The 16,688-nt window shown below is 38.1% G+C and overlaps 1 protein-coding gene across 1 annotated transcript in view; it reads left to right on the top strand.

Moving 5' to 3' along the window:
- Positions 1-16,688, top strand: part of DNAH7 (dynein axonemal heavy chain 7) — a 249,362-nt gene that overhangs the window by 181,096 nt on the left and 51,578 nt on the right. Inside the window, exons 47-50 of the mRNA XM_061147985.1 lie at positions 3,137-3,291; positions 9,824-10,014; positions 14,522-14,655; positions 15,451-15,786. Coding sequence (XP_061003968.1) covers positions 3,137-3,291; positions 9,824-10,014; positions 14,522-14,655; positions 15,451-15,786 — 816 coding nt within the window. The remainder of the gene's footprint in view (positions 1-3,136; positions 3,292-9,823; positions 10,015-14,521; positions 14,656-15,450; positions 15,787-16,688) is intronic.

A 16,688-nucleotide genomic window follows, 5' to 3' on the forward strand; every position in this document is an offset into this window, starting at 1 on the left:
AGTTTCATTGAGTTAGACAAGACTGTGGTCCTGTGATCAGATTGGCTCGTTTTCTGTGATTATGGTTTTAGTGTGTCTGCCCTCCGATGCCCTTTCGCAATACCTACCGTCCTACTTGGGTTTCTCTTACCATGGACGTGGGGTATCTCTTCACGACTGCTCCAGCGAAGCTCAGCTGCTGCTCCTTACCTTGGATGAGGGGTATCTTCTCACAGCCCCCCTTCCTGACCTTGAACGTGGAGTAGCTCCTCTAGGCCACTGCCTCTGACCTCGGGAGTGGCGTCGCCTCTCTCTGCTGCTGCCTCTGACCTCAAACGTGGGGTAGCTCCTCTTGGCCCTCCTGCACCCATGCAGCCGCCGCTCCTTGGACGTGGGGTTGCTCCTCTCGGCTGCCGCTCCTGACCTTGGGCACGCTTCTGCAGGGTCCATCGCAGCCACGGAAGCATCAGTCAGTCAGTTCAGTCGCTCAGTCGTGTCCGACTCTTTGTGACCCCATGAATTGCAGCACGCCAGGCCTCCCTATCCATGACCAACTCCCGGAGACCAAACCCATGTCCATCAAGTCAGTGATGCCATCCAGCCATCTCATCCTCTGTCGTCCCCTTCTCCTCCTGCCCCCAATCCCTCCCAGCATCAAGGTCTTGTCCAATGAGTCAACTCTTTGCATGAGGTGGCCAAAGTATTGGAGTTTCACCAGTCCTTCCAATGAACACCCAGGACTGATCTCCTTTAGGTTGGATCTCCTTGCAGTCCAAGGGACTCTCAAGAGTCTTCTCCAACACCACAGTTCTAAAGCATCAATTCTTCAGCACTCAGCTTTCTTCACAGTCCAACTCTCACATCCGTACATGACTACTGGAAAAACCATAGCCTTGACTAGACGGACCTTTGTTGGCAAAGTAATGTCTCTGCTTTTTAATATGCTATCTAGGTTGGTCATAACTTTCTTTCCATAATGCTGTCTAACGCTCACATAATCCCCCAACCTTAAATATATTTCTAAAGTGTGTAACAGAATGAAATTTTAAATATAAGTTTTGTTTCTAATTTCACTCTCACTTCCTTTAGTTTCTTATTGATAGCATCCCCTTTTTATTAGTTTGCTGTATCTAAGATATTGCACTATTCTTTTGGTCTCATTTCTTCCCCAATATAATTAATATTATAACATGAATTCTGTCCCCTCACCCACTATGAAATCATATGTTGAAGATATAACCCACTAATTTATTATATCTGGAGATAGGGTCTTCAAAGTGATGGCTAAAGTTAAATAAGGTCATAAGGGTAGAGCCCTTATCCAGTGAGAATGGTGTCCTCCTAAGAAGAGGGAGAGATAGCATGAATATACGTGCAGAGCAAAGGCCACCTGAGGACCCAGCAAGAGGTCTGTGTTTTCTGCACACCGAGGACAGAGACCTCTGCCAGCACCTTGATCTTGAACTTCCAGCCTCCAGAGACGTTAGAAAATAAATTTCTGTTAAGGCAGACTGTGGTAGTTTGTTATGGCTGCCCAAGCTAATTAATACATTATATAATGCTAATATTGGAGAACTGTGGTTACTTCCATTTGGGACAAATTATCCAATGAAACTCTAAGTTTGTATTATAATGAGATGGAAATGAATATATTATCCTGATTCACCCCCAGCTTTTTTTTTTTTTTGTCCCAGTCACCTTTTATTTCCTCCTCCTGCTCTTCTGATGTTCTGCATGAATTTGCTCTGCTCACTTATGGAAGAGTATGAGAGTATCTTTAGGGGAACTGGCCAAAGTGACAACTTGTGTTTATTGAAACTTCTAAGAAAAAGAAAAAGAATGGTAATCTTAATGCCGTTTACATTTCACAGAAAGTAGAAAGCTATGTGATTGGATACTATGTCCAGATGGCTGAAACTGGTTAACTCTTTGTGACCCAACAACACCCTGAACTGTAAACTGGGTGCCTTGTGTTGGTTCACTGCTCTTGTTCTTGTCCTAAAAAGGAGATATGAGTGAGAATAAAGCAATAAGTATGACCTCTCTCATCAGGCAAATCCTGACTTTCATAGAATATATTTCTGTCCATAAGAAGCTCACAATCTCTGGGCAAGTAAGTAGTGAACTATTGGATTGGCAAAAAAAAAAAAAAAAAATCACTTGGGTTTTTCCATAAGATCTTATGAAAAACTCGAATGAATTTTTGACCAATCCACTACAAATTTGACATTAAGTTTACAAGTCCTTGAAGTTACTGAGTCAACAATTGTGTTAACACTTAAGGGTTGATTGTCATCATGAAGGTTGCTGCTGCTGCTGCTAAGTCGCTTCAGTCATGTCCGACCCTGTGCGACCCCATAGACGGCAGCCCACCAGGCTCCCCCATCCCTGGGATTCTCCAGGCAAGAACACTGGAGTGGGTTGCCATTTCCTTCTCCAATGCATGAAAGTGAAGTCGCTCAGTCGTGCCCGACTCTTAGCAACCCCATGGACTGCAGTCCACCAGGCTCCTCCATCCATGGGATTTTCCAGGCGAGAGTACTGGAGTGGGGTGCCATTGCCTTCTCCTATGAAGGTTATTTAGATGATACACAATTTTGCTTCACATCTTTTTTTTTTTTAGACCATTAAAGAGATATGATGTCTCCATCTTTTCTCTTTGCCTCTTGATAGATAGCAAATTATAGCAAATAAAAGAAGATATAATGACATCAAATGATATCATTATAATGATAACAAATGATAGCAGATAGAAGATGAAGAAATGAAGTGGCTTGCCCAAGGTCACAAGAGTGATAAACAGCAGGGCTTAGTGAAGAACTAGAGTTTTCTGATTTCTGGTACTCTTGACGGTTATCATTGTGATTTAAGTAGCAAGAACAGTAAACATTTTCAGAAATATCCTTTAACATTTAAGAAATTGCAGTTTTCCAAAAGGAGTAAAAGAACTTGTGTTAAGTTTGCCAGATGGCTTTTATAGTTGTCATTCTAGTAGCCTGTTCAATTTAAATGTCTCTGCTTCAAGAACCACAGTTTCTCAAAACAAGTTACAAAATAAAATAACACTATAAAGTATAAACTGTAAGAAAGTGATGCATGCATCTTTAAATAGAGACAAATTGTGACCTGACCAGCATTGTCTTCCTTTCCCTTTCAGGAACGCAAGAAGGTGGCCTCTGATGATAGATCCTCAAGGTCAGGCTAATAAATGGATCAAGAACATGGAAAAAACCAATAGTCTTCACCTAATTAAATTAAGTGACCCTGACTATGTCAGAACTTTGGAAAATTGCATCCAGTTTGGTACCCCTGGTATGTAGTTGAACAATAAACATGCATTACAGAAATATCTGGAAAGGGCCCAGGTAAACCCAAAATAACATAGGGTTTTTTAAAAAGTATTTGAGCCAGGCTCATCTTAAATGATTACTTTGTTAATATCTTTCATTAATTATTGATAATGAATCAAGTGAGAACTTTAGAGATTATAGCTCTAACAGGTTAGGATGCTTTCTTTGTCTCAAGATTTGTTTGGGATACGTCTTCTAATTTAAATTAGCTGATTCCTAGTGTAGCTAATTTAGCTGTTGTAATTTTTGTCTGCTGTTTGCCCTTCCTTAGTTCTCATGATAGCTCTACTTCTACCATGAAAAGGGCCACTTGATATGCCAAAAATATTTTAACACATGATTCCAACTATTTCTTTGTTCTTCTCTCTACCTATCCTACAAAAGTAGCAGAGAAGTGGGTATGCATTTTATGTGTCTGACTTGCCATTTATAATGGAGAAATTAAAAACATGCCAAGAATTTTTCAATGAAGTTCTATACACAGGCCACACTTGTCTACGTAAACCAAAGTACTTATGATTTGTGTACGTTGGGGTTATTAGTCACATTTTGAATCCATATTATCTATCAAATTTTGACTATTTACTTGACCAGGTAAATTGTCAACATTAGGAAAGGACAACATGTTTAGCCCCAGGACAAGTTAAGCAAATCCCAGTTGCTAATAGAACCAGTGACACATGGAAAGAATAAAAACAGATATACCAAATAGACTTATTGACAGTTTATTTTTGCATACCAATATATTAATTGCAATTTTAAGCTTGTTTTGGATAAGAATGAGGTGAAAAAATCTGTAAGTCTACCTATAAAATGTTGTGTTTGTGTATATGGACACACAAACACCTACACAGGTAGTATTTCATTCATCTGACTTATAATATAATGATACGGAGTTACCAAAAAAGAGACAACCTGATCTCTGTATCAGATATTTTGCTTGTTAAATGGGCAGGACCAGACGATATATCTGTTATAAAAGTAGAAATTGGACATAATTCACTAACCCTTGTTAGGACCACTGTGCACTGGCTCTGGAATCAGAGTACCTGCCTCTTTTACTCAGTACTTGCTTCAGTCACCTTTCTGAGACTCAATTTACCCATTATATTCTGTGCAAGGAAGAAATGATTACTGTGATTTGGGTACTTATGACAGTGTCTGATAAAATCAACTTATATCAGTTTTTTGTTTGAGGATTTATTATGTGGTTTATGTATCAGTTCAGTTCATTTCAGTCCTTCAGTTCAGTTCAGTTCAGTTGCTCAGTCGTGTCCGACTCTTTGCAACCCCATAAATCGCAGCACGCAGGCCTCCCTGTCCATCACCAACTACCAGAGTTTACTCAAACTCATGTCCATCCAGTCGGTGATGCCATCCATCCATCTCATCCTCTGTTGTCCTCTTCTCCTCCTGCCCCCAATCCCTCCCAGCATCAGGGTCTTCTCCACTGAGTCAACTCTTCGCATGAGGTGGCCAAAGTTTTGGAGTTTCAGCTTCAGCATCAGTCCTTCCAATGAACACCCAGGACTGATCTCCTTTAGGATGGACTGGTTAGATGTCCTTGCAGTCCAAGGGACTCTCAAGAGTCTTCTCCAACACCACAGTTCAAAAGCATCAATTCTCTGGTGCTCAGCCTTCTTTATGGTCCAGCTCTCACATCCATACATGACTACTGGAAACACCATAGCTTTGACTAGATGGACCTTTGTTGGCCAAGTAACATCTCTGCTTTTTAATAGGTTTGTCATAGCTTTTCTTCCAAGGAGCAAGTGTCTTTTAATCTCATGGCTGCAGTCACCAGCCGCACTGATTTTGGAGCCCAAGAAAATGAAGTTTGTTATTGTTTCCATTGTTTCCCCATCTATTTACCATGAAGTGATGGGACCAGATGCCATGATCTTAGTTTTTTGAATGTTGAGTTTTAAGCCAACATTTTCTTATATTATCTCTTAATTACATTAGAATCATACATAGTTACATATAATATAGTTTGTATAATGAGAAAGGCCATACAGACAATCTGTCCAGTGTTTTTTTAACTATGAGTCACAGCTGTAGGAGAGAGAACCAACTTAGGGGTTGTGACCAGCATTTGTAAATGAAATGCAGTGGAGTGAAGCACATTAAGCTCTATAGCATAGAGTAAGCATTATTTCATGAAGTTTTAAAAGTTTTATATGCACATGTGTATAGTAGATCAAGAATTAAAATATATTTCTTACTTGGAGTTGTGACCATAAAAGTCTAAAATCTAATAGTAATTCTAATATCCACTACATTTTAATAACAAGGTATGTAAGCTGACAGAGGATGTTAGTTATGTGGTTTAACTAAGACTGTGTCTTCAGGTCAGGGAAGCGTTAAAACTAGTCCCCAAATCTTCTGCCTTTGTCCAGTGCTTTCTCTGTCACTCACAGTTGCTTTAACCTACTTTTTGGAATGAAATACTTTAAAAATGGATAATGATTATTCACAATGTCTTCTAACATTAATCATCAGAGAGAAATGAAAAGTTTTAAATCTATTATAGAAAGAGAAACAGATGGCAGATTTTATAACTGTTTTTATATTTAGCCTTCAAGTAAAAGAATCAGTTACTATTACAATTTTAAAACATAAGCAACTAAAGATTCTGCCATTTAAGAAGTTCTCTTTAAGTTTTGACCTCTTTCAGGACAGTGACTTCTGATCCCTGCCAGGTGGCCTGGGTAGAGAAGGCAGAGGTTTTGCCTTCACCCACCTGCGTCTGCAGACCTCCCTTTTTTGTTGTTTATATTGAGCTTTAAGATAGAATCCTCTTTGAAAAAAGTATCCTGCTGCTTAAAGAAAATGTTTGAAAGCCAATGTTCTAAAAAATAAAGGTACATCTGTATTAGCTACACCAGTGGTCAAGGTGTGTGTAGAATGTTATTCAGGTTAATATTCTGATAAGTTAACCAATTCACACTTCAATAAAGCTGGAAAAATGAAAGAATACTTTTTTAATTTTTTAAAAAGAAATCAGTTTGTATAGAGGAGCTTTTAATGGCTTTGCATTAACTCTGTGAAAAAAATTCTTTGCATTTACAGCAAAGCTTATTATTATCTGAGCCTTCCTTGGGCAGAACTACTTCTGGCTCAGTGTTTCTTTCATTTGCTCATTTCTTTGTTCAGTCATTCATCTTACAAATATTTATTTTGCAGCTGCCACGGCCACTGAAAACACAGCATGAAAATACAGACTTGGCCTCTGCTGTCTTTGAGCTTATTGGTTTAAAGAGAGAGACAGAGATTATGCATGGGATGAGGGTTAGATGGGAATACAGGGCAGCTGGCAGTACATGTAACAAAATGACAGTTTCACATCTCATCTGTACTCTTCCATCATTTTGGTGAATTCCTTCAAATTTAATATGCCGTTCAAACACCTCTTTCTATGACATCTCTCTCAAGTTGTTCAATCAAGTGCCAAGACTAAAACTTTTACACATTTCTACAACTGACCTTAGTATTGTATATATAACTTTTTCTCAACACCAGCTCTTTGAGGGTAGTCAGTAAGTGCCCAGTAATTGATTAATCGACTTTGAATGCAATATGCTATACAGCTGAACACACTATGCACATTTTTCCCTAGTAATTTGAAGTCTTTCTCACATAGGATAATGTAGATAGTAGTGTAGTGTTAGTAGCTCAGTCGTGTCCAACTCTTTGCGACCCCATGGGCTGTAGCTCGCCAGGCTCCTCTGTCCATGGGATTCTCCAGGCAAAAATACTCCAGGCAAGAACCCACTCAAATGGAGTGGGTTGCCATGCCCTCCTCCAGGGGATCTATCCTGACCCAGGATTGAACCCAGGTCTCCCACATTGCAGGCAAATTCTTTACCATCTGAGCCAGCAGGGAATACTATATTGTAGATAATTCATTAAAAAAAACAAAAACTGATGTCAGTTACAGTGGCTCAGTGGTAAAGAATCCACTTGCAATGCAGTAGACTTGAGTTTGACCCCTGAGTCAGGACGATCCCCCGGAGAAGGAAACGATTGTCCATTCCAGTATTCTTACCTGGAGAATCCCCATGTTCAGAAGAGCCTGGTGGGCTACAGTCCATGGGGTCACAACTGAGTGACTTAGCACACAGCGCATATGAAACAAAAACCTCGGATGACTTTTAACAATGCAGAGTAAAGAAATCACAAAATTTCACACACACACAAAACAACAAAAGGCCTGAGTAAGGCATTGTTTTTTCACTGATCAAACCATAGTCTCACCTTATACCAAAGTATGCTTCAGATGATCTAAAGAGTTAAATATGAAAGACAAAAAGAGAAGACCTAAATGCTAAAATAAAACACGAGGGAATAACTGTTGTCTTTGGAAAAGAAGTTTCTAAGAAAATATACAATGGATAAAAAATTTCAAGGTAAAGAATAATAGAATGGACCCTACAAATTTATAATTTAAGCCAAGAAACATTATATAAAAGAAACTTAGAGTATCAATCACAATTTATGGATTATTTGTATCCCAATTTAGCAATCAAACACTAATCAATGTATTTTAAAACAATGGGTAAACATATCCCCTGACTTGATATTTGATGAAATTGTGAATTACTGATAATTTTTAAGATATATTAATTTTTAAAGAAGAGTCTTTAACTTTAAGAGATACCTACTCAAATATTTGCAGATGAAGTTTTATGGTGACTGGGATTTGTTTGTAAATAATCCAGGGTGAGATAAGGAATAGATGAAATAAGATTGGGTGAAATTGGCAAGAAATTTTTTTTTTTTTTTTACCTCTGAAAAAAGTTTGAGAATTTCTACAGCAAAAAGTTGAATTTTAAAAAGAAATATAAACAGATTTAAAACCAAGCAGAAAACTGGGGGTGATGTTTGCTACAAACAATATTTATCAATCCCACTTCTGCGCATACACACTGAGGAAACCAGATCTGAAAGAGACACGTGTACCCCAATGTTCATCGCAGCACTGTTTATAATAGCCAGGACATGGAAGCAACCTAGATGCCCATCAGCAGACGAATGGATTAGGAAGCTGTGGTACATATACACCATGGAATATTACTCAGCCATTAAAAAGAATTCATTTGAATCAGTTCTAATGAGATGGATGAAACTGGAGCCCATTATACAGAGTGAAGTAAGCCAGAAAGATAAAGACCAATACAGTATACTAACGCATATATGTGGAATTTAGAAAGATGGTAACGATAACCCTATATTTAAAAATACAAATAAAGTTTAAAAAGGTAACACACTGTGACACTTGGTGCCCACTGTTACCTAATAATCATTCTTGCCTCCCTACCATTAGCATCTCCTGTGTTTTCCTGGGCACATTCCATTCAAAGTAAAGGAATACATTTCCTAACTTCTGTGAATGTAAGCAGAAGTGCCATTTGTGATTCCCAGAAAATACCCTTAAACGATACTTCTTTCTTTTCTGTTTTATCTTTTTTTTTTTTTCCTGATGATTGCAATGTGCATTTTCTTTGAAAGACTAATTTGGCCCCAAAGATAAAGCCATATGCCAAAAATGGTGAAGCAGCAAGACAGCAGGAGCTTGGATCTCTGAGAGTTTAAACACACTGTCCTTTCGTCCTGGGCAGACTACCTCAGGCTCCCCTTTACATGAGAGAGAAATTCCTTCTTGCTTGCGTCACTATTACTTGGGTTTTTTTAATCACTTGCAGCTAAACCTAATGGTGAAAACATGCCCCAGGACAGGAAAATAGGCAAATATTTTAGCATAAAGTTTCTAGAAGGAAAAGTATAGTTAGGCAAAGAGCACCTAAAGCATCAAGCCCAAAATACAAATTTTGATAGTGATTTTTACCTATCAAATTATAGAAGTCATTCATATAGTTTTCAGTGCTTGCAGTATCACATAGTGGTTAAGAGAGCTGTGTAAGGAGACAGATTGCTTGGTTCAAGTTCCTGCTTTTATCATTCACTAGATGAAAACTTTATTGTAGTCACCTTGCTTCAGTTTCCTCATCTGTAAAACTAGGATAATGATACTGGATGCTTTTCAAAGTTGTGAGGATGATGAGGAAAGGCAACGTGGCGCCCAGTGTTTGTGAGTGTAGCGATAGTGAGTAAATCAGGTTAAAAATAGAAGAGCTGCAATGAACATTGAGGTGGATGTATCTTTTCGAATTCAATTGGGATTGCAGGATCATATGGCAACTCTATTTTTAATTGTTTGAGGAACCTGCATGCTGTTTGCCATAGTAGCTGCACAAATTTACATTCCCACCAACAGTGAAAGAGAGTTCCCTTTTCTCCACACTCTCGCCAGCATTTGTTATTTGTGGACTTTTTAATGATGGTATGGCGCACTTCTTTATACTCAGAAGACAAAAATAGTTTATGGGCAACCAGAAACAGCAGCAATTTAGAAGGCTGAAAGAATTTTGAGAGTTGGAAGTTTATAGTCACTATTTAAAATAACATGAAATCTTTTTCTGATTTTATTCCAGTGTTGCTAGAAAATGTGGGAGAAGAACTGGATCCGATCCTGGAACCTCTTCTACTAAAACAGACCTTTAAGCAGGGTGGAAGTACATGCATACGACTTGGGGACTCTACTATTGAATATTCACCAGACTTCCGCTTTTATATTACTACCAAGCTAAGAAATCCTCATTATCTTCCTGAAACTTCAGTAAAGGTCAGTATCTAAAATAAATGTTTCTGTATCAGCTTTTGCAAGCCTGTATTTTCCTCCTGAGCCATGAGGAAAACAGGTCTTTCTAAGTAAAATGGATTTTGTTCTTGTTTGGCATTTCCTGAAATTGCTATAATAATTTCCAAATGTTGTTCTTGTGTGTGCATGTCAGTAATAAAGGAGCCTTCAGTATGCAGTGATGAAAGACCATGATAATTTAATTTCTGCAATCAATATTATTCTTATATTTTCACTGTTAAAAATAGATGGCATACATGCATGTTCTTTCTTCACCATAAATGATAATATGCTGATTCTTAGAATGAGGATTCAGGAACAGAGCTCCATGCTTTCTCAGAATAAGGCAGCTGCTATCTGATTTTATGTAATTACTTAAAGAAACTGTTTTTGATCACTTGTTCTTTTAAAATACTAAACATTCCTTTAAAAAGTAAAGTTAAAATTATAGTCAGTGACTAAAATGACTTGAGATGTTGAACTGTAACCAAGCTTCAGGAGCTTATTCCATTCATTATTCCCAGTTCCCAGCCATGGTCGGCATTTGATGTTTGACAAATTTTTGTAGAATGAATGAATGAGGGAGGGAAGGATAGTTTTCATTTATAGAAGCTCAGAGGAGAGGACGTTAAGAAATACTCAGATTTTGAAGGAAACATATATAGAGACAAGATTTATCCAGAGATTTTGAACACTGTTCATTATTAGAAATATTTAAAATAACATAGGCATCTCTCTATAGAGCCAGAGAAAACACTAAGATGAAATAATTTATGCCCTCAAAGGTGAAAATACATGAAAGGTGAAAAGCTCTCAAGGGGCTTACACTGTAAATAATGTCATTGTTTATGACTAGAAAGGCATATTGGGATTCAGAGTTGGGGACACACTTTAGACTGGACATTCAGGGAAGCCTGGAAGACTGGGGAAAGGTAGAGTGACCCTTGAGCTTAGTTTTTTTTTTTTTTTTTTTTTTGATTTTTTTTTTGAGCTTAGTTTTAAAAACACAATGTTAAAATATGAAAATTCTTAGCCACTGTTTTTAATTATTAAAATAAATATGTTATCTAAACACCTAAAAATTGTGCTAAGTACTACTAGGAGAGGCAATATCTGCTAGTAGTGAAGGGCATGGTCGGGAGTTAGACTTCCTTGGTTCAAATCTCGGTCTGTCACCTACCGTTGTGTGACTTTGGCTGTGTTGTTTAACCTCTCTGTACCTCAGTTCCCTCATCTATAAAATGGGAATAATCAGTGTCTAGCTCATAGAGTCGGAGCAGGCAATGGCACCCGACTCCAGTACTCTTGCCTGGAAAATCCCATGGACAGAGGAGCCTAGTGGGCTGCAGTCCATGGGGTCGCTAAGAGTTGGACACGACTGAGCGACTTCCCTTTCACTTCACTTTCATACATTGGAGAAGGAAATAGCAACCCACTCCAGTGTTCTTGCCTGGAGACTCCCAGGGACGGAGGAACCTGCTGGGCTGCCGTCTATGGGGTCACACAGGGTCGGACACGACTGAAGTGACTTAGCAGCAGCAGCAGCTCATAGAGTTATATGAAGACTAAATAATCTATGTAAAGTGCTTATAATAAGACCCAGCAATAGTATTATGATTGTTAACTATTAGAATTATTATTTAACTTTCAAATTTAAGTGGAAAAGAATGACTCATAAAAGAAAATAAAATCCTGAAGCTGCATTACCAAAAAGCTTTTTTAATAAATCACATGGAACATCTTATTTTTCTTTTCAGTAAAATTTATGAAAATATCACAGATAGCATAAATAATAATTTATGTGTAGTAATAACTAGTTATAGTTGAAGTCATAAACCACTGTGGATAGGGAACTATTTTATGATTCATTACTGAAATCCTTGAGATCCCTAGAGTGTCTTATTGCTTCATTATTTTTAATTGCTGGGATTGATTAAAGAGGGATTAGAAAACATAGTGAAGCAGTTACTTGCTTTCATTTACAAATTAAAATACTTCCTCTTGATCTTATTTTTAGGATCTTTTATGTACCTTTTGCTTTCAGAAGTACCCAGGGGATGATACTGTGCTGCTATAATTCATTTGAATCTAAATGAAAATAAAATTTGAAGCCATATTTGTGTGGTTTTAAATGTTTGTTAGTAAAATGACTAGATTTGCAAAATCTTGATGTCAAAAGATCTAATGTTAGTGGAATATGAATAAACCCCTCTGTGTGTCTGAGGTAAAAGTTGTCACACAGACATTCCTCTGAGCGCTGTGACGCTGGTCTGGGGACTGAAACGAATGTAATCTGTGTTCTTGGCTTCTCGGCCCCACAGGGAAAATCTCTTAGAAACGTTAATGATAATTTTTCCATGACTAAATTCTGAAGCAGTAGAGAATTGCATGACAACATTTAATCATTTTTGATTGCTCAATTTAAAGGATTATTGCTTATTATTCCATATAAATGTATGATTATGCCTATGTAATCACACTTGGTGGCATCCAAGACCTGCCATGGGGCAAGCTGGAGGAGAGGTTTGATCGGAGGACAGTACCGTGGACAAGGTGCCTGGTTGCGGGTGGAGGAGGACATCACTTCACAGGGGTAACAAGGAGCTGTTTTACACCTCCTGCTCCCAGGAAATAATTCTCTTACAAGGAAGGTGGGAAAACACAAGTTCTCCCAACTCAGCAGTCAGGGCTGAAGCATATGCAGATGGCTTATAGTCTGTGTGTCTGAGATTTCACAGTCAAGGTAGGTACATTGAAAGGCATGTGAAAGGGAGGAGTGGGAAGTGATGCTCAGGACACAGGTGCAGACCTTAATTCAAGATGTGAAAGCAGAAGACTGCACGATAGATGCCTTAAAAAGTAGGGGAACAAGGGAGGTCAAATTAAGCCAAGGTCAGGTGTTTATTGGCTTATGGATCCATTGGTGACCAGAGCTAGAAAGTTGCTATAATTTATTACTGTGAGTATTGATGGGTATGTAGAGGCAGGAATGAGAGCAGATTGTAGAGGACTAAGGAATGAAGTGAGGCATAGACAAAAGAATATACAAATGACATTTTCAGTTATGCATTTAATAGTTATGAAGGCACAAAGAGAGATCCTTCAAGAACTGAAAGAGATTGTGTGGATGATTTGTTTTTTGCCTTTTAAAAAGAGAGACCTAAGCATGATTACTTTCCCATTTATGGCAAAGACTCAGGAGAGGGGTAACTTTAAGACTCAGGCAGCAGAGACCTGTGTGTAAGAGCGATTAAATGCTGAGATGAAGCAGGGTTAGCGGACTGCATCTTGATGGATGCTGGTGAACTGTGTATTCCTTCTTTCCTAATAGTGGCTGAGTATCATACTGTAATGTCCCGTAACACAATGTGCTATATTGTGATATGATTACATTATAGGATGTTGTGGTTCCTGCTGTTGTTTAGTCTCTAAGTCGTGTCCGACTCTTTGTGACGCCATGGACTGTAGCCCGCCAGACTCCTCCATCCATGGGATTTCCCAGGCAAGAACACGAGTGGGTTGCCATTTCCTCCTTCAGGGGATCTTCCAGACCCAGGAATTGAGCCCCGGTCTCCTGCTTGACAGGCAGTTCTTTTCCTGTGAGCCACCTGGGAAGCCCCTAGGTTTTTCCGAAACATCGTTAGGAAAAACCTGAACGCTTTTTGGCAAACCTAATATGTACTCATGACAAGTCATCACTGTGTTCTTTTTTCTCTTAAGTCTCTGTTTGTTTCTCTTATCTCCTTTGCTTTTGGACACCACTAGGCACTTAGCAGCAGCAGCAGCAGGCGCCTTAAGGGCTTCCGTGGTGGCTCAGCTGGTAAAGAATCTGCCTGCAGTGCGGGAGACCTGGGTTCGATCCCTGGGTTGGGAAGATCCCCTGGAGAAGGGAAAGGCTACCCACTCCAGTATTCTGGCCTGGAGAATTCCATGGACTGTAGCCGGTCCAGCCAACATGTAGGTTGGCCTGCAGCCAGATTCTAATTGATTTTAGGATTAATGGGTTGTCAGAAGTTGGATGAATTTGAAATAAGAATTAATTGATCACCAAACACAGCTCTCTGCAGTATTACATTTATGAGCATGAGAAACTTTTGCAGGTTTTAATTCAACAACATAGTTTGTCTATATCCTTAATCACGGTCTCCCCAAATTTTACTTTTCACATACACTGTACTCAGTCACTCAGTTGTGTCTGACTCTGTGCAACCCTATGGACTGTAGCCCACCAGGCTCCTCTGTCCATGGGATTTTTCAGGCAATAGTACTGGAGTGGGTTGCCATTTCCTCCTCCAGGGGATCTTCCCGACCCAGGATTGAACCCACATCTCCTGCATTGCAGGTGGGTTCTTTAGTGCTGAGCTGCCAGGGAAGCCCCTCACGTATACTACTGTGATGTTAGAGTCAACTTTAAGGTTAGGATTTGAAGCACATAAGCAGACGCCTTCTCAGCAGGAAGACTGATGCAGTTGTTGCGTACCCTCCTTTACAGGTGACACTGTTAAACTTCATGATCACTTCTGAAGGGATGCAGGATCAGCTTTTGGGAATTGTCGTAGCACGAGAACGGCCAGATCTTGAAGAAGAAAAGCAAGCCTTGATATTACAAGGAGCTGAAAACAAAAGGTTTTATACATTATAAAGTACAGAATCATTCTTTTTTTTCATTTATTTTAATTGGGGGCTAATTACTTTACAATATTGTAGTGGTTTTGCCATTTGTTTCAAGATCACTTAGAATCAATTAAAGTACATATTAAAGATCTAGGTTGTTAGGTTTAATAGGTGCATTGAATGGAAAGACTTGAGTGGAAAATAAAAGGTATTACAGTCTGTATGTTAATTTAGAAAATTGCATTGCAGAGTATAGTTTTTACATACAAGTTCTTAGGCACTGAAAGGATTAGAAGGCCTGCCACAAGTCAAGGCAGTGTATTTTCAACTCTTCCACCAAGTTTTAGCACAAAAGTTTTAGCATTCATTATGTAGCTGAGGTTACCTGTTTTCGCTGAAGCATAGTCTGAATGAATATGTTGCATATCACTTTCTGCTTGTGGTATCTATATCACAGGTAGAAAGGGTAATGCCCTATAAATCATGAAAAATTTCAGAAAATAAATGGAGTGATACTTTCTATTTAATTGGGAGCTGAGCTACTTGATGGCAGAGTAGATGGGCTTACTCTCTCTCTCCAGTTACCACATAAACGATCATTAGAAAGGGAAGTGGAGCAGAAAGACCTGTCTTTCTGACATTTCGCAAGATAAGAAATTAATTATATGGCATCACTGTTCCAGATATTTGTCACAATGTGATGTATTTCTTTAGATTACATGCTCTCTGTTTCTTATAAAAGAATATATATGTGAAGTGATTGTTAATGATTTCTTCTTCTTCTGAGAAATTTTTTTTTTATTCCAGGCAGTTAAAAGAAATAGAAGACAAGATTTTAGAAGTTCTTTCATCTTCGGAAGGCAATATATTAGAAGATGAAACTGCCATTAAGATATTATCTTCCTCCAAGGCTCTGGCTAATGAGATTTCTCAAAAGCAGGAAGTAGCCGAAGAGACAGAGAGGAAGATTGATAGCACCCGCATGGGCTATCGACCTATTGCCGTTCATTCCACCATCCTGTTTTTTTCTATTGCTGATTTAGCCAACATCGAGCCCATGTACCAATACTCATTGACCTGGTTTATTAACCTTTTCATCCTGTCTATTGAAAATTCAGAGAAGTCAGAAATTTTGTCAAAAAGGTACGTAAAAGCGAGACTAATTAGTACAAATAATAACTAATGCATGAAATATAGTAATTGGTGGCCTTCACTGTTGTTTCAGCATGGTGTTCACCTTACAGCCATATAGCTAGAATGAACTTGATTAATCATTGTAACAGAAATAAATTTGAGGGTTAGACATTGAACAGATATGTCCAAATTCAGTCTGCCAGGAAATTGTTTACAGAGATACGGGATTATAATGTAATACTGAAAAGAGGAAGCGTTGTTTATCATTTGCAAAATGTATTTATGATTGGAAGTATGGAAAGAGGAAGTAATATCCCTAAAAGATGCAATTCTTACTTTCTGTGAGCTTGCATTCCAAAAGTTACAAATTCACATTTTAATATACACATATATAAAATTTGACAGATAACAAAGTTTTTAAAAAACAGTCTGCTGTGATTGTGATATTTGTTTTTATAAATACCTATTTTTCTGTTGGCTATTGCAATAAGTAAAATAAAGAATAAAAATAAAAAATAAAAATTTCATTTTTTTTTGTTGTCAGTGAGATAAATTTTAGCTCGGTATTAAAACATGTTTTTAATAGCGTCTAACATTAAATTATTTCTTGAAAAGATAATAATTACAATCTTTGTCCTTTATAACTTTATTGATCAACACAGAGCTAGATACTTCAGTTTTCTAACTGTTCATACTCACAAAGGAAACTCAATTTACTAATATCATTCACATTTAAGAATTACCTTTTAGAAGTCCAAAATGCTCATCTCCTAAATCTAAAGTGAATTCTTTCATTTATCATGGTAGAATTTTGCAAAATTTTAAATATTCTTAGACTGAGTAATCTTTGGTTAATATCTTTCATTATTTTACAAGCCTGAGTATATGAGTATGTACAAGTAGATGAGACC

Source organism: Dama dama, chromosome 8 (genome assembly GCF_033118175.1).
Source record: "Dama dama isolate Ldn47 chromosome 8, ASM3311817v1, whole genome shotgun sequence".
Lineage (NCBI taxonomy): Eukaryota > Metazoa > Chordata > Mammalia > Artiodactyla > Cervidae > Dama > Dama dama.